A 16,369-nucleotide genomic window follows, 5' to 3' on the forward strand; every position below is an offset into this window, starting at 1 on the left:
ATAATGTACAATAATGTGCATGAAAACACCATATCTACCATCAAAAAGGTTTAAATGACTGTGCTGTATTCCTCCTCCTATAGTTTTCTAAAATCTCACTTTTCGATACCTTTTTTATCATCCCTTTTGTGTGCAATGATTTGCAATGACATGCTGACAGTATTTTCATTTGTGGTTGAACTAATCTTTCAGGAGGAGTAAATTGCGTAGAAAAAAAGTCGATCGATCGCAATTTGCACTGTGTTTTGATCCTATACTGTGTTTGTCTTGTCTCAGTTTTAGCATTGAGCCCAACTATGACTTCTTGTACATCTATGATGGACCTCACAGCAACAGTCATCTGATCGGCACATTTCAAGACAGCAAGTTGCCTGAAAAGGTCGAAAGCAGCTCCAACATCATGCACATTGCCTTCCGCAGCGATGGATCCGTGAGCTACACGGGCTTCCATTTGGAATACAAAGGTAATTGCTCTTTTGTTTCGGCCTGGTGGTCAAAGAGCCCGAAAGGGGCTGTTCTCGAACTGGATTTGTCCCCTTGAGCGATGCACTTATTGATTTTTATCGACTGAGGGCGAGTAAATGATGACAGTGTGTTCATATTTTGGTAAACGGCTCCTTTAGGACTGTCATGATATACAGTTTCAAGATGCTTGAGCGCAAACTGGAAAGTTTCAAAGGTTGACAGTGACTCACCGCTTGGCGTTTTTATCCCTTCAGATCTTTTCATCTTCTACAGCTTTATCATACGCCATATGTCTTGTGTTCCTCTTCCGTATAGCTAAACTGCGTGAGGCTTGTTTTGACCCGGGCAGCGTGATGAATGGCACTCGGTTGGGTGGAGACTATAAGCTGGGCTCCACTGTGACCTTCCACTGTGATCCAGGCTACCAGCTCCAGGGTTATTCCAGTCTCACCTGTGTCATGGGCGGCACCAACAGACCCAAGTGGAACAGAGCTCTGCCCAGCTGCCAAGGTACGCTCACGTTCCCATCTGTATTGTGTGTGAATATAAGAAGAACATCCCCTTACGACCCAAATAACTGCATCTATTTTTGGAGCTGTGTGGGATATGTCTGTTTGCATGTTTTATCCTTTTTTTTTTTTCCTTGTGAATGATAGTCAGAATTCTACAGATCAACATGAGGGTGTTTACATGTACTCCATAACTTTTGAAAATGATCATTTGAAAAATACGTTTTGCAAATAAATAAACCACATACTAGAAAACTGCCACTTGTTAGACCGTGAATAAGATGTCAGAAAAGGGCAAAATCGATGTGTGATGACCTTTCGCTAATAAACGAGCATCATTTAAAGCATTTATGTGACCTTACACGTCGGCTGATTAGGTGTAATCACAGTAAGGTGTGCATGTGAACTTTCAATGAGTGTCAACAAAACCCTGATAATAACGATCAAAAATCACCTCATTATAAGAGTCTGGTTTATGAGTTTAGAAGCAACTCAATAAACCCACAGAAACAAGAAGGTAAAATTTTTCTTTATGGTGAAGTTGAGTAATCTGAAATATTTCTGTATGTAGAAAGGAGTTTGATTTTGTTTATTTGATAAGTTATTTCAGGGGCGGAGCTAGTCGATACATTTTGATGAAAGAATATGAAAAAAAAATTTTTTTATGTGGAATAATGTGCACTAATGAATCATTCTTAATAACACCAGTGATGTATATTATGTTAAATCGGGACCATTTTGATTTCATGTTGATTTAAAATGTAAGACGAAATGCGCACATTGAATAAACATTGAAAACACACACACACATACACATTAGGGTTGGGCCGATAGACGATGCCATCGTCCATCGCCGATGGCTGAATAGACATCACGATGTTGAGCCGGCATCGTGACTCCCCCCACATCCCAATACCGTGTTCGGAAAAAATGACGTGTAGGTGGAACCCCTAAAGGGAATAAATACGAGATGGGAGGAAAATATATATTTCAATATTTTTCCTCGCAGTTATATAATTGGGTAATTATACTACATATATATTTCGGCATCAGGGAGCCGCTATTATACCTGGCATTGAAACTGGCATCGTGCTTTTGAATGCATGATCGCTTTTAGTTTCACTTTCACTTTCGAGATTCGCAATCGCACATACTCTGTTTATACTATGGAGCGGCTGTACTTACCAGACATTTTACAAGATTATATGTTTCAGTGGTACTGAGGATCTGCAAATCATTCGCCATCGTCCTCAGTCATCTCTCCTTACTCTGTTTATGTGGTAAGTGAAATTTTATGTACTATAATGTAACAGGCAACCGTTACACCGTGTCTACACCGGACGCAACAGTTGTCGTGTCACGCCGCGCCGCATCAGCTAAAGTCTGTCTACACTGGACGCAGTGTTGCCAGGTTTTCACAGCAAAACCCGCCCAATTGCTACTCAAAACTAGTCCAAAACTAGCCCAATAGCTTTTCAGAGGCGATCCCCCGGTAAAAATAAACACCATTTTTTGGTGGGGTTCCCACGGTAAAAGTCGCATTCCAGGGGATAAATATCACGTTTTTGGGGTTGCTTCAACCCGCGGACATGAAAAACATCCCGCGGCAACAGTGTAAATGTAGCCCAATTCCGCGGGAAAACCGCGGACTTGGCAACACTGACTGGACACGACAAAGCGACCGTTGAAAATCATTTGAAATTTGTGTCAGCACGTCATAAACAGAACGCAGCAGCAGTTTACTGTCGGGGATTTGTCGTGTCATGGCGCATTCAGTATAGACAACATCTCTGATTATAATGAGTTCTATAGACTGATCTATATATAATAAATCTCTATTATAGATCGCATCGCCCAACCCTAACACACACACACACACACACAGAGCATTTGCATGTAGAACTAAATTGAGGTAACATGCTTAAATTTCAAGGTAGATGTATTCATTGGGTTTGTTAATCATTTACAAGGTTTCACAGGTAATATTATATTGTTTAAGGGTTTTCTTGTTATATTTCCTGATTTTAGAATGATTTTGACAATTGATTGGATCCAGTGGTTTTAATTTAATTTAATTTTAGCTACAAAATTTAATTTTAATGTAATTTTAACTATAAAACTAATAAAAATTGTTTTCAATAATTGAAATAAGGCTGAAATAAATGATAAATATTAAAAGAAAAAAAGAAAAAATATAAATGAAAAAGAAATCTTGCCTTAGCAACTAATTGAAATAAGTTGAAGTACTAAAATTGCTCAAATTAAAAGTTATATAGAAATATACAAAAAGAAAATTAATAAAAATGAAAAAAAAATCACATACAATTAAAAACTGAAACTATACAAATAAAAGCAAATTCAAAATAACAAATCCTATAATAATATATTAATAATACTAAAATATCACTGATTGGATTGTGAAAAATTGGCATTACATACTATATACTGAAGTCAAGTGACTGGATGGGAGGAAGAGTCAAAAATCAAGGCATGTCATGTAGGGTTTATCTTAAATTTATGACATTTTTTAGATGAGATATTACTATTTAAGATGTTTGCATGATAATGCACATTGTCAGATTATTATTTGTGAGTATGGTCTTTGAGACCAGTATTTGTTCTCTGTGCAAACAGACATGTAGTTTACAGAGAGGTCTTTGTATCCTTGTATTTTATAGAGGACACAAGGGGATGGTAGAGAAATGAATGACAAAGAAATGGCACAGAAGTTTTCACATGTTTGTGCATGAGGCGTCGGACACAGCCTTGAGTTGATACTGCACAGATCTGGACCAAAGGCTGGTCTATTGATTTCAGAGGGGTTTTTTTCTGCATGCATGCATGCATGTGTGGCCTTGCTTAACCCTCTTTGAATGAGATTGTGTTGGAAATGCATCATGTGGAATGAGCCGCCCGTCCGCTGGAACAAAAGTGATGGTTTTTTGTTACACTGCAGCGGGTAACAACTCACAATGATTTAGTAATGGCTCATTGTTCTGCGCTATTTTGCAAATTATCTTCATAGAGCTGCTGATATAAAGCATCGCTCCCCAGATCTCCTAGGAGACAGCGGAAATATTATGGAAAGACTTTATATTCAGCATATTTTGATATTTTGTGATGTTTCTTGCTATGCCTTGGGAGGGTTAGACTGAAGACAGACTGAAGAAAGTTTTTCTTTAGCGTGAGCTGTGTGGCTAACTAGTTGCTGACTAATCAGACAAGATGCATGTTGAGTGGATTCAGATCTCAGTGGACAGTTTCATCAATATTTACTCTGGTTACTGTTTTAAAGGGGTCCTATTATGCTTTTTCGCTTTTTCAACTTTAGTTAGTCTGTAATGTTGCTGTTTGCTGATCGTAAAAAAGATCTGTAAAGTTACAAAGTTCAAAGTCCACTTCAAAAGGAGATATTTTATTTAAAGGTGGGGTAAGCGATTTAAAAAAAAACGCTTTAGAAAACTGATTCTGGCTGAATAGCAAAACAAACTTGTAGAATCAGCAGTAAGGGGCGTGTCTACTCATGATGTGGAGGAGAGAGAGTTCAGTGCACAGGACGGACATTAGCCGAGCCGAGTGACAGAAAGATAGAGATGGCGGATAAAAAACAAAAGAGGAAAATGTTTTCTGTCAGGGATTTGTCGTGTCGTGCCACGCCGCATCCAGTGTAGACCATAGATATGTATATATATCTATGGTGTAGACAGCATCACTGATTATAATGAGTTCCATAGTATTTTGTTGCGCCGCACCACTCGCGTCCGGTTTAGACACGTTGTAACATTGGTTTTGCTTTGTTTCACAGAACTAATCGTTGCCTGGGTTGCGTACGTATGTGTGGAGAACTAATCGTTGCCTGGGTTGCGCACGTATGTGTGGGGCGGAGCTATTAAAATTGGGGAGAGACCCTTTTGGGGTAGGGGCGTGTTTGTTTTGGTTATTTCAAATGTCAACATTGGCTACCAGAAATCGCTTTCCCAACCTTTAACAGAAATCACTTTTCAAAAACTACAACGAACAACTCGTTTGGACTACAACGTATATTTTCCGGGATTTGTGATGTCACAAATATCGACAAATGGGACGAGACCTGATTGAGCTGCACTAGAGAAGGCAACGAGTGTTATCACTATGTCGGAGACACGCTAGCTTTCCCAAGGCAGACGAACTTAGAGTGGTTACAATCATCCGGGTTTAAATCGCGCTCAAATTGATTTGATATTGACGCAATATTTACACTGAAGCTCGCAGGCGGTTTAAGGGGCATGATGCCGAGTGGTGCCAATCACAACACACACTGGCCCAGCTAACCAATCACAGCACATTTCGTATTTCAGAAGGCGGGCCTTCATTTGATACAGGAACTATTTGAGCCGTTCATGCCAGACTGGGGAGAGAGGTGTTGTAATAATGTAAAATATGTGAAAAATTTGTTTTTCGAACAACCTAGTACGAGATCCTGTTCTAGTACACCCCCAAAACAAAATCAAGATTATTTAATGCTTTTAAAAGTCTCATATGCTTACCAAGGCTGCATTTATTTGATAAAAAATGCAGTAGTATTGTGAAATATTACAATTTAAAAGAATTGTTTTCTATTTTAATATGTTAAAAATATTTTTTATTTTTCAAATGAAGTGATTTTTTAAAAGAAGTTTTTAAAGAATTATTTCTGTTATTGTTATTTTCTATTAGTATTGATCTAAATTAATACTTTTTTTTCTGCAAAGCTGCATTAAATTGATCAAAAGTGACTGTAAAGACATTTATAATGTTACAAAAGATTTATATTTGAAATAAATGCTGTTCTTTTGATTTTTTTTCATCAAAGATTCCTAAAAAATACATTCACAAAAATATTAAGCAGAAAAAACATTTTTCAACACTATAAAAAACCTTAATAAAAAAATAATAATAACCTTAATAATAACAAACCTTATTGATAATTGAACACCAATAGTATTTGGCATGTAATTTTCATGTAATTTTTTAACAGCAAGCCAGCATATTAAAATGATTTTTGAAGGATCATGTGACACTGAAAACTGGAGTAATGATGTTAAAAATTCAGCTTTGCATCACAGGAATAAATTACATTTGAAAAGATATTCAAATTGAAAGCAGGTCTTTTAAAATGTTATATTATTTCATATTTTAAAAGATATTCAAATCGAAAGCAGGTCTTTTAAAATGTTATATTATTTCATAATATTACTGTTTTATTGTATTTTTGATCAAATAAATGCAGCCTCGGTGAGCAGGAGAGACTTCTTTCAAAAACCTTATAAAAAAAGTAATTTATTTCCAGTATAGTCTAACTCTCAATTTTTATTATTCAACTGATTCTCAATAACATTTTCTCACTGAATATCCTATTACACATTCAAATTTGTCAGATTACAGATGTAGAAGTAAAACTATCCTACAGTTAGCTGTGCCTCGACACTAGTTACACATTTTTATGTTTTTACAACTCAAATGCTAGTCTCTGTCCAGATCATCTCCTGCCAATTACTCTGCTCTCTGTGTTTGTCATGGAGGATGAGATACCGGTCATAACACTCTTCATTCCTGCCAGTCTCTTCATAGGTGTCGTGTCAGGCTTGTGCTCTTCCGCCTGCAAAGCATTGATCAATAATGGATGTGTTTGTGCTGGGGTCTCGTGTATGAACTGTGTCACCCTGTGCACACAAGCCCACAAGGACTTGACAGGGCATCTGACGGCTGTCTCTTACACACTGTTAGACCAGCTCAGGGGTGTGAAGAGATGCTGGATTATGCACTGCGGCTTACCTGTGCCTCTGGAGACGGCAGGGACACGGTGTATATGTGCATGTGTGGAGAGTGTGAATTATGGGGGAGTTGGAGAGGATTGATCCCTCACAAAGGAAGTCAGAAATAATATACTTATAATCTGGCTTTATATAGGTCTATAGCAGGGCTGTGCGATTTATTGGATCTTTACAATATAGTCACAGTGATTTGACAACATTGTTAAAGTGCTTTTTATTTGGCCATTAAGTTTCCAGAAGTGCGTGTGATTATCAGACTAGTTTTACTATCTTTTCTTCTCTCGTGTTTTAATAGCACAGTGTTAAAGATTCATTTCTTTGAATCAATTCAACAATTTACTTACAAAAGCGTTGTTGCATTTTCATGTATTGTAATATTTTAGTAAATACAGTAAATAAATATTTATTGTAGTGAAAATATTGCTGTTTATTAACCCTCTGGGGTCGACAAACGTGCCGGCGCGTTTTGTTGCATTTTTTTTGAAAGCCCCTAAAGGAACTTAAATTACTCCGTCAGTTTTGATCGTACAGATAAGAGCAATACATCAATCAAATCTGTAAAGGGTTTACTTTTATTTGTGTACACACATAATAACAACAAAACTGTGTGCTTTTGTAAAATAAAGAAAACAAACGGTGCGCTGTCTGCCGCCTTGGTCTCCGTGATCTTCATTTAGAAACGCGTCACTAAAATGAACTGAAACTCAAAGATGCTAAAATAACACTGATCGCTGTATATAAATGAAAATAATAAAATATTCTTTGTTCATTTAGTTATAAAAAGTTTAAAACATGCCTTGATAATTTGATAACTGTCTATATTTACAATATTTTACTTATTGCATTAGATATTTGGATTTTAATTGGCTATTGTAAATATTGAGAGATACAGTATACAACTGAAATTACAGAGTTTCAGTTCAAGTTAGAGCAGATATCATATATGCTGTGTGTGTATGTACAGTATGTGTGAGTGTATATCTCTGCAAAATGTTAAGAATTTTAACAAAATTAGACTAAATAAAAAACACATTGTTTTTTTTTTCTCGTTCAGTACTTCTCTGAATAAACAGATGTTATGTATGCATATAGTCCACTAGACAAAATAATTAGTTGAATTTACACAAATGGCCCTGTTCAAAAGTTTATGAACACTTGATTCTTAATGTGTGTCTTTAGCTGGATGATCAATGACTGTTTCTTTGTTTTGTGAAAGCTGTTTGTCCCGAGCAGTTCAGCTGCCCACTGTTCTTGTGAAAAATCCTCCAGGTCCTGCACATTATTTGTTTTTCTAGCATCTTCATCATATTTGACCCCTTTCCAAGAGTGACTGTATGATTCTGACATCCATGTTTTCACACTGAGGACAATTGAGAGACACGTGCACCACTATACGAGCTTTCGGAAAACTTTTGGAACTGAATGATCAAGGTAAATTGTACTTGTTTTGTGTTCTGGGAAACATTTAAATAATTTCTGCAGCTTCTGAAGGGCAGTACTGAATGCAATAATAAGATGGTTAAGCAAAATTTACACCTCATCATCCTTCTCAAATGTATTCACGCCCAGATCTTAATGCATCATGTTGCCTCCTTGAGCATCAGTGAATGTTTGAAGCTTTGGTAACAGTTGTGTATGAATCCCTCAGTTGTCTTCAGTGTGAAAAGGTGGATCTTAATTATATAGGCACTTTTGGAAAGAAATCAGCACCCTTTGAAAGTCATTGTATGAGTTGTATACCGCATCTGTGTACTTCTTCCTTTGAGACGCAGCCTACATTTATAGATTTGTGTAACTCCAGCACTGGGAGATGTTTAAATTGACATGAACAATCATCTGCAGAGATGAACAATTATAACATGAGTCACAAATGATGATGTTCTTGGACTCAGGAGTGAATGATTTTAGTGCTCTGATGTATTGATTCTGTCACTGTGTCTTGTTTGCTAATCCTCTGAAATTAATATTTCACCACAGAATATTGTGGGATCAGCAATAATAAACCCGCACTGAGACTTTGAATTTCACATCAAATAATGCAAACGGGGCAGCAGTTTTCCCACTTGTGCAAGTCAAAGAATATAAATGTCACTCGAAAGAAAGATTTATATTTTGCAAAGTCGTATGACTGGATGAAAGCTTCTGCCTGCTCCATTAGATCCTAATCACTTTTTATCTCGCTTTTGCCATTATTTTTGCCCATCTCTCTTGCATTATGCTAAATTGTATGGCTTATTGTGAAGAAATAATTCAAACGGCCTTCTAATCGATGGCGGAATAAAGACTGTATCTTAAAAAGACTCTATAGGTTGTATTTTAGAGTATGAGATGGAAAAGTATTATTGTCAGGCCTATAATTCTGTTCTAGCTGGTTGATGAATGACTGAGCGCTGTTAACAATGCTCGCTATAACTCTAGCGCTCCCGCCGCAGCTGTCATATCGTGCCATATTATATAGATTTACACCTTACTGTATGTTGCCTTTGTTAAAATGGTTCAACTATAAAAGTTCCTTCTCAATTGAACTTTCAGTTAAAGGTGGACTCATTTTTTCCACTTTCCACAAAGCAAAAGTTTTACTTTATTTTATTTGTATACTTGTTATTTTTGACAATTTTTTTAAGAAAAATGTAGGCCTGCATGAGATGGAGTCTCCCATCGGTGCCTTTGGCATAACTGTGGCTCCTCCTTACAGTGGGAGATAAAACTACAAAAAAATAGTTTTGGCCCTGAGGCAAAAATGAGCATTTTATTTATGCCACATGTTTTTAAATTAACTGTCAGATGTAAAGTATATTTTGTATTAACATCAATATTTATTTACAAGGCAGTTTTACAATAAATAATGTTTTGTAAGGGTTTGTAATTTGTAATATAATTCAGCTATAATGTAACTACATATAGGACACTTGATCAGCATAAATTCATAAACGAACATTTTTCTAAAATTGTTGCACAGTATGTGTACGACAAAATAATTAAATCAATAAATAATTGTTGACAACATACATGTATACTATTTAAACAGTTTCAGGAAAAAATGCATCACAAGTGTTATTTTTGTATTATTTGTATACTATTAGTATGTATTAATATTTTGAATTTTATATTTTCAGTTTTTAATTTTAGTTTTAGTTATTTTATGTGCTTTCTTTCTTTTTTTTTTTTTTTTATATATTTCTGTTTAGCCTTTATTTTTCTTTATAGCAATTTAAGTGCTTCAACTTCTGGGCAACAATTTCTTTTTTTTTTAAGTATTTAATCTAATTAATCTAATATTTAGTGTAATTATATGTATGTGACCCTGGAGCACAAAAGCAGTCTTAAGTCGCTGGGGTATATTTGTAGCAATAGCCAAAAATACATTGTATGGGTCAAAATTATCGATTTTTCTTTTATGCCAAAAATCATTTGGATATTAAGTAAAGATCATGTTCCATGAAGATTTTTGTTAAATGTCCTACTGTAAATAGATTAAAACTTAATTTTTGATTAGTAATATGCATTGCTAAGGACTTCATTTGGACAACTGTAAAGGCGATTTTCTCAATATTTTGATTTTTTTTGCACCCTCAGATTCCAGATTTTCAAATAGTTGTATCTCGGCCAAATATTGTCCAATCATAACAAACCATACATCAATGGAAACCTTATTTATTATGTATGTGTGTGTGTGTGTGTGTGTGTGTGTGTATATATATACATCATCTTTGCCTTTGTTTTTTGTGTTTTTGCACCATAAATGTTGTGTTTTTAAAAGAGTCTGGCTAATAGTTTGAGTTTTAAAATGCTTCAGATCAAGAAAGAAAGTTGACTGATCCACATGATAAAATTGGTCTGTAAAACAAGCAATAAATGATTGAATCTACCTTTAAAGTCTTGTTAATTGCATATAGCCGAACATTTGGTTGTGTTTTAGATATATACATGCATTCAAACTGAACTTTCATTTGTTTCTTCCAGCTCCATGTGGAAGCCGGTCGACGGGTTCAGAGGGCACGATTTTGTCCCCAAACTACCCTCACATCTACACCACGGGCCAGTCCTGTGTGTATGAGATCTCCGTGCCAGGAGAGTTCGGTAAGAAATACACTTTCAACCTGACCGCAAATAAACGTCAAGGCTTATTAATAGTAGACCATGCGCTGCTATTGTACAGAACATACAAGTGCCGCTGTGAAAAGAACCCTTTTAGTGAGGAAGAAAAAAAAAACGGAAATTGAGGGGAACTGTTCTTTCTTTTCATTTCTGAGACTTGCAGTTCCTGTAATTGAATAGGCACAGTAGCCACAAATGAAATGTGCATTTGTGTATGTTTCTGCAACAATGCCAGAAATGCTTTAGCTTTAATAGGTTTCTAAAATCAAAATCCAGCGACTTTTTGCAGACCGCCTCTTGAGTCGTTTTGCCGAACATCAGGGGCATCAGCACAGCCCAGCAGGATCAAGACTTCTGAAATGGTTTGGACTTTAAGTCTGTAGGGTAACTGAGATCATGTTTGGAGCTTAAATCCTCACATCAGAGCCTTATTTATCAGAGCCTCATATTTTATGCATGTACGCACTGTATTTATTTAGTTTTTGCTTGTAACAAGCGACATCGACTGTGCACAGCAAGATGCCAAACCATCCAGGAACAAAGGAAAATGCTTTAGTGACCTTACATGAACTGTAGAAACTTAAAGGGGTCATATGATGCTGTTCTTTTTAGCAGCATCATATGACCCCTTTAAACTCTCAAGACTACAGAGCTTTAACTGTGATTGTTTTTGTTGTTCATAGTGTTCTGTAGCTGTGGGCCACCACAAATGACACTTTATTGTACTCCGACTAGCCTGTGAAAGGTTCAGGACAGAAATAAAACAATGAGATGAGACACAATTAATCAGAATCTTCAAGTGCAGCTTTTTGTGTGTGTGTGTGTGTGTGTGTACAGGTATATATGATTTATGAGGACACAAATTAAAGTTCCTGAAGTTAGACAGCCCGTGTTTCCATTGTGATGTATGAGACTGTCTACTGTGGCGTCCACAAGTCTGCCTGCTTAAAAAATGTGAGATGTTTTCATGTAAACCTGGATATAAATGCAAATGCAAAAGAGTAAAAAAGGGGGTATCTGTGAAATAGTTTAAAGTAAGATAAATAACAATTATGAGATATGAAATCACTAATTTTGCCCGCATCTACAATGTTATTGAAGTGTTGATTAAAATCAACATTAAACTAACTTGAACTGAATAACTATTGTCTTCTGTAGAGCTGCTTTATGTCTGAAATTGATTTATTTTTTTCAAAATCGATTAATTGTACAACACCAACATTGTTATTTTCCTGTTTATTATTGTGAAGCAGCTTTGAACCGATTTTTTAATATTCGTTCAAACTTCCATTGAAGAGTTATGACATTAAAGAAATATGTCTGCACTTTTTTTTTTTTTAAGTATTAAATGTAGGGATTGTTATTTGTCATTTCTCTGATCACAAATGCAGACATGGTTTTATGTTTCATGTTTTTGTGCAGATGGTCATATTTTCTTGCTTCAGTGGAAGCAAAACTTTTTTGGATTTTTGACATTTGACTAATTGTTATGCAGATAATATACTTTATAATCATATTATTTATTATAATAAATATTATACATTTTATATATTATAATATTACATTTTATATAATTACAATATTATATTTTATTTATTATAATATACATTATAATCATATATTATTTTATAATCATATTTTAAAAATGAAAGCATTTTGCATTACAACTAGTTGTCTCAGACTTTTTGGATGCCACAGCAATAGTTTCATGCACTTGTTTTTTAATGACATGGCTATTGCATTTAAGGCTGTTTTTGACTCTTGGTTTGATTGTTTGGTCTGTAGCTGAGTTAGATGTCGCTCGTCATACTGTAATAATATTTGGTTCTGAACCGCGTTACGATTTCATCATCAATGTACGTACCGCTGGGAATTCTAGCGGCAGCTGTTTACCACTGTAGCAAGGGACTGTGAGAAGATGATGCCAGTTTGCCGTTTTATTCTTGTTTTTTTTTTTTGCTACCAAAACTTTAGATGCACAGACAAACTGTCTGTTTGCCCCTGATGCATTGCAATAAAATGCACTGAATGTGAGCTTCTAAAGGCAACTTCAGTGACGAGTGGCAATGAGAAATGCTTTATTTTATAATTGGCAAACACAGTATATATAATGAATTGTGATTCATTTTTGAACTTCTTTCATATCAGTTCAAACCTTACATGAACTGTCCGAGAAGACACGAGTTTGCGGCAAAAACTGTAGTGTGAAAAGACACATCCTAAAATGTATTTGGCTTAACAGGAATTTGAATATCCTGTCTTTCATGTGTTTTATCAATTTCAAACCATCTCAGTTTGCAGAAGTTTATATTAATAAGTCTGTTTTAACTTGACTAAATGTTTTCCTGTGAATGCTTGTAAAATTAGGGAGGCATGCCGTGGGGCGTCTTACTTGATTATGAAAGTGTTCTGTTTAAATGTAACTGTGTATGAAGAGAGACACAGAATAGAGAAAAGAGAACACCAACCACTGAAGGTCTTCTTAAAATATCACATCAAACAGGACTTGAAATTCTCAACTCTTCAAAAAAAAAAAAAAACTCTCATCTCAGAATTTGAGTTTTCATCTTCAGATTCGAAATAGAACATGGTCAGTGACTTTCACTCTGTTGTATTTTAAGACTCTGAAAAGGACAGTGCCTTGTATATTTTTGTACAAACACTTTATGCAAATAATTCCAATACGTTGTTTGAACTGTTTTTCTTCGACTTGAATCCAAAGAAATGGCAAAACTTGTCATCTTTCAAAGAGACTAGTATTCGGTCAGCAGAACTTTGGGTTCATGAACTGCAACAGAATGAAGAGGTGAGAATCAACAGTTTCAGAGTTGTGCTTATAGAAATTCATAGATTTGTTCTTCTGGCTGACTTTTGTGTTTATCGGTAAGGGTGTTTTTCAGTGTCTTAACCCGACAAGTTTGCAGTGACAAGCAGCAGTTTGTCTTTCCACTGAAAATGCAGCATGATGTGAAACAATCACAGCCAATCAGAATATATTTGATGAACATATTTAAAGTGGGCGGTACTTGTCGACACATTGTCAAAGAAAGAGGAACCAAGTGATTGACAAAATGTCCCGCCATCATGTGTGCGTCACTTTATCGATGTTGCATGGTTAAATATACACTACTGTTTCAAATGTTGGGGTCTTTTTTTTTCTTTATAATTTTATTCAGCAGGGAGGTATTAAATTCATCAAAATGACAATAAAGACATTTACAATGTTACAAAAAAAGTCTAAATATTGTAGTATGTGTGACACTGAAGACTGGAGTAATGGCTGCTGAAAATTCAGCTTTGCATCACAAGAGTAAAATACATTTTTGAATATATTTAAATAGAAAACAATTATAATAATATTTCACAATATTACTGATTTTGGTCAAATAAATGGTCATTTTCTTTCAAAAGGATTAAAGAATCAAACCGATCCCAACTATATGTATATTCGTTGTCTTCTTTTCTAGTCAAAATAATTTCAAAGTGTTTACTTTTATAGCCTATGGGTTGCCAGGTTAATTTTGAATTCCTCTTCGAAATATGTTATTCCAAAGATAGATAAACAAATAAATAAATAAATGCTTTGCCACTTTTCACAATCTAATCAGTTCCTCATCAAGCTTCTCTTTGTGTTAAATCCTTGTAAATGTGTTATGGAAGCAAAATGTTTCATGTTGCCTGAAAGAAAACTCATCACCAAAGCCTCCATTAAGTTTTTTTTTTTTTTTCATGTTTTGTCATGTTGGAGATCAATAAGACGTCGGTGCACCAACTTAGCAATATTTTAGCCTCCGAACAGAACTGTCGGAAGAATTTATTTCTCATTTAAGCTCGTCAATTATACAGGACCTTTTGAACGGAATAATAAGGCAGTTCTCTGATTCTATGGCCAGCTTTTAATCTTTAATTATTCTGTCACAAATAATAAATCCAGACATTTTTTAATAGCATCTGTCTTTTGAGAGGAAAATCTGAATTATTGACAGCTGCCAAACGAGCGCCTTAGGCATGAATTGTACATATTAGACTCCAGCGTGCATGTTTCTAGAAAGTTGTCGACCAACCGTACATTGTGCATCTGGGCAGTACGGCGGAAAATCTGTTCCCGTTGTACTGGAGTCGCTTAGCGTTTTCAGCGTATGAGAAATCTTGGCAGCGTCGTGAGAGCTACTAGGCCTACATTAGGGACTCTATTAGATTTATGCAGACAGCTTCGTGTTTCATGCAGTGCCCGGGTCTTTTTATGCCAATCACAATGTCTTCGATGTATAGTTGCATTGCTCACGCTAATCCCAACTTGCTCCCTGTCAACAGTCCAAATTCACACCCCCTTAAACTGGTGGCAGATGTTCCAGAGAGCGTGAATGCAAAAATCTCGCCCCGAGGACACGTGGATCGTCCCGCTATGGGGGCTGCTCACATGAGCAGGAGAACGTGCCCGCGGGCCTGTGTCGCATCAAACACCGGCAAACGACTGCAGCCGCCCACACACGTAGCTGCGGATTGAACAAAGCTGTCGTACACCCGATCGCCCTAACGCATTCATTTCCATCTCTGAGTGGGGACATCGGTCGTTCACGATTGTTGCACCTTTGCACACTCTGACTTCAGGTTAATGCAATTAACGCCAGTGTTGGAGAACCAAGCTCTGAACAAATATTAAAAGCCACCTATTCATGCTTTTTTTATTTTACCTTTCCTTTAGTGTGTAATATAATAGCTGTTTGAGCATGTGAACGATCTGCAGAGATACAAAGCACAAATGATGCATTCAAGTCATGTCAGAAAGATTGTATTTACGAGTTGAATGGGCATGAACTTCACAATGCCATAATTAACAGTGGCCTGGTGAGAAAATATGGAAGATGCAATAGATCAGGGCTATTCAGTTAGCTTCAGAGGGCCAGATTATCGAATTGACAATTCAGCTGTAAAATGATATAACATTCACAACAAAAACAACTAGAAAAAGTTAACATCTATTTTTTTAGGGTTAAATTAAAGTATTCTGACAGTGTGACTGAGTTGGGTACCCACAGGTAAAATCATGCATGGCTACTCACTAGCATGGTTAATTGCAACTATGATTATGGTTAAGGTTTTTATAAAATTATATTTGTTTTATAAACAATAGTCTAAACATGGGTAAAAACTACACACACACACAAATAAACTGCTATAGTTTTATAATTCATAAAGTGAATTATATTACCTTACTCTTCTAATAAGTTTAACACAATAAACATGATTATTAATAATATAGTATTAAATATGGATATACCACATTTCTGCCAAAACACCATGGTTAAAGGGGTCATATGATGTGATTTCAATTTTTCCTTTCTCCTTGGAGTGTTACAAGCTATTGGTGCATAAAGAAGATCTGTAAAGTTGCAAAGACTAAAGTCTCAAATCCAAAGAGATATTCTTTATAAAAGTTAAGAGTCAGCCACGCCTACCTAAAACGGCTCGTTCTAACACGCCCCCACATACCTACGTCACTAT

The 16,369-nt window shown here is 35.8% G+C and overlaps 1 protein-coding gene across 1 annotated transcript in view; it reads left to right on the plus strand.

The window, feature by feature from the left end:
• The window catches only part of LOC107726638 (CUB and sushi domain-containing protein 3-like), a 274,484-nt gene that overhangs the window by 142,306 nt on the left and 115,809 nt on the right, over window positions 1-16,369 (plus strand). The window contains exons 30-32 of the mRNA XM_016536300.1: window positions 277-464; window positions 781-975; window positions 10,730-10,846. Of these exons, the coding sequence (XP_016391786.1) occupies window positions 277-464; window positions 781-975; window positions 10,730-10,846 (500 nt within the window). The remainder of the gene's footprint in view (window positions 1-276; window positions 465-780; window positions 976-10,729; window positions 10,847-16,369) is intronic.

Source organism: Sinocyclocheilus rhinocerous, unplaced genomic scaffold, assembly GCF_001515625.1.
Source record: "Sinocyclocheilus rhinocerous isolate Xijiao unplaced genomic scaffold, SAMN03320098_v1.1 scaffold5, whole genome shotgun sequence".
NCBI classification, from domain to species: Eukaryota; Metazoa; Chordata; class Actinopteri; order Cypriniformes; family Cyprinidae; genus Sinocyclocheilus; species Sinocyclocheilus rhinocerous.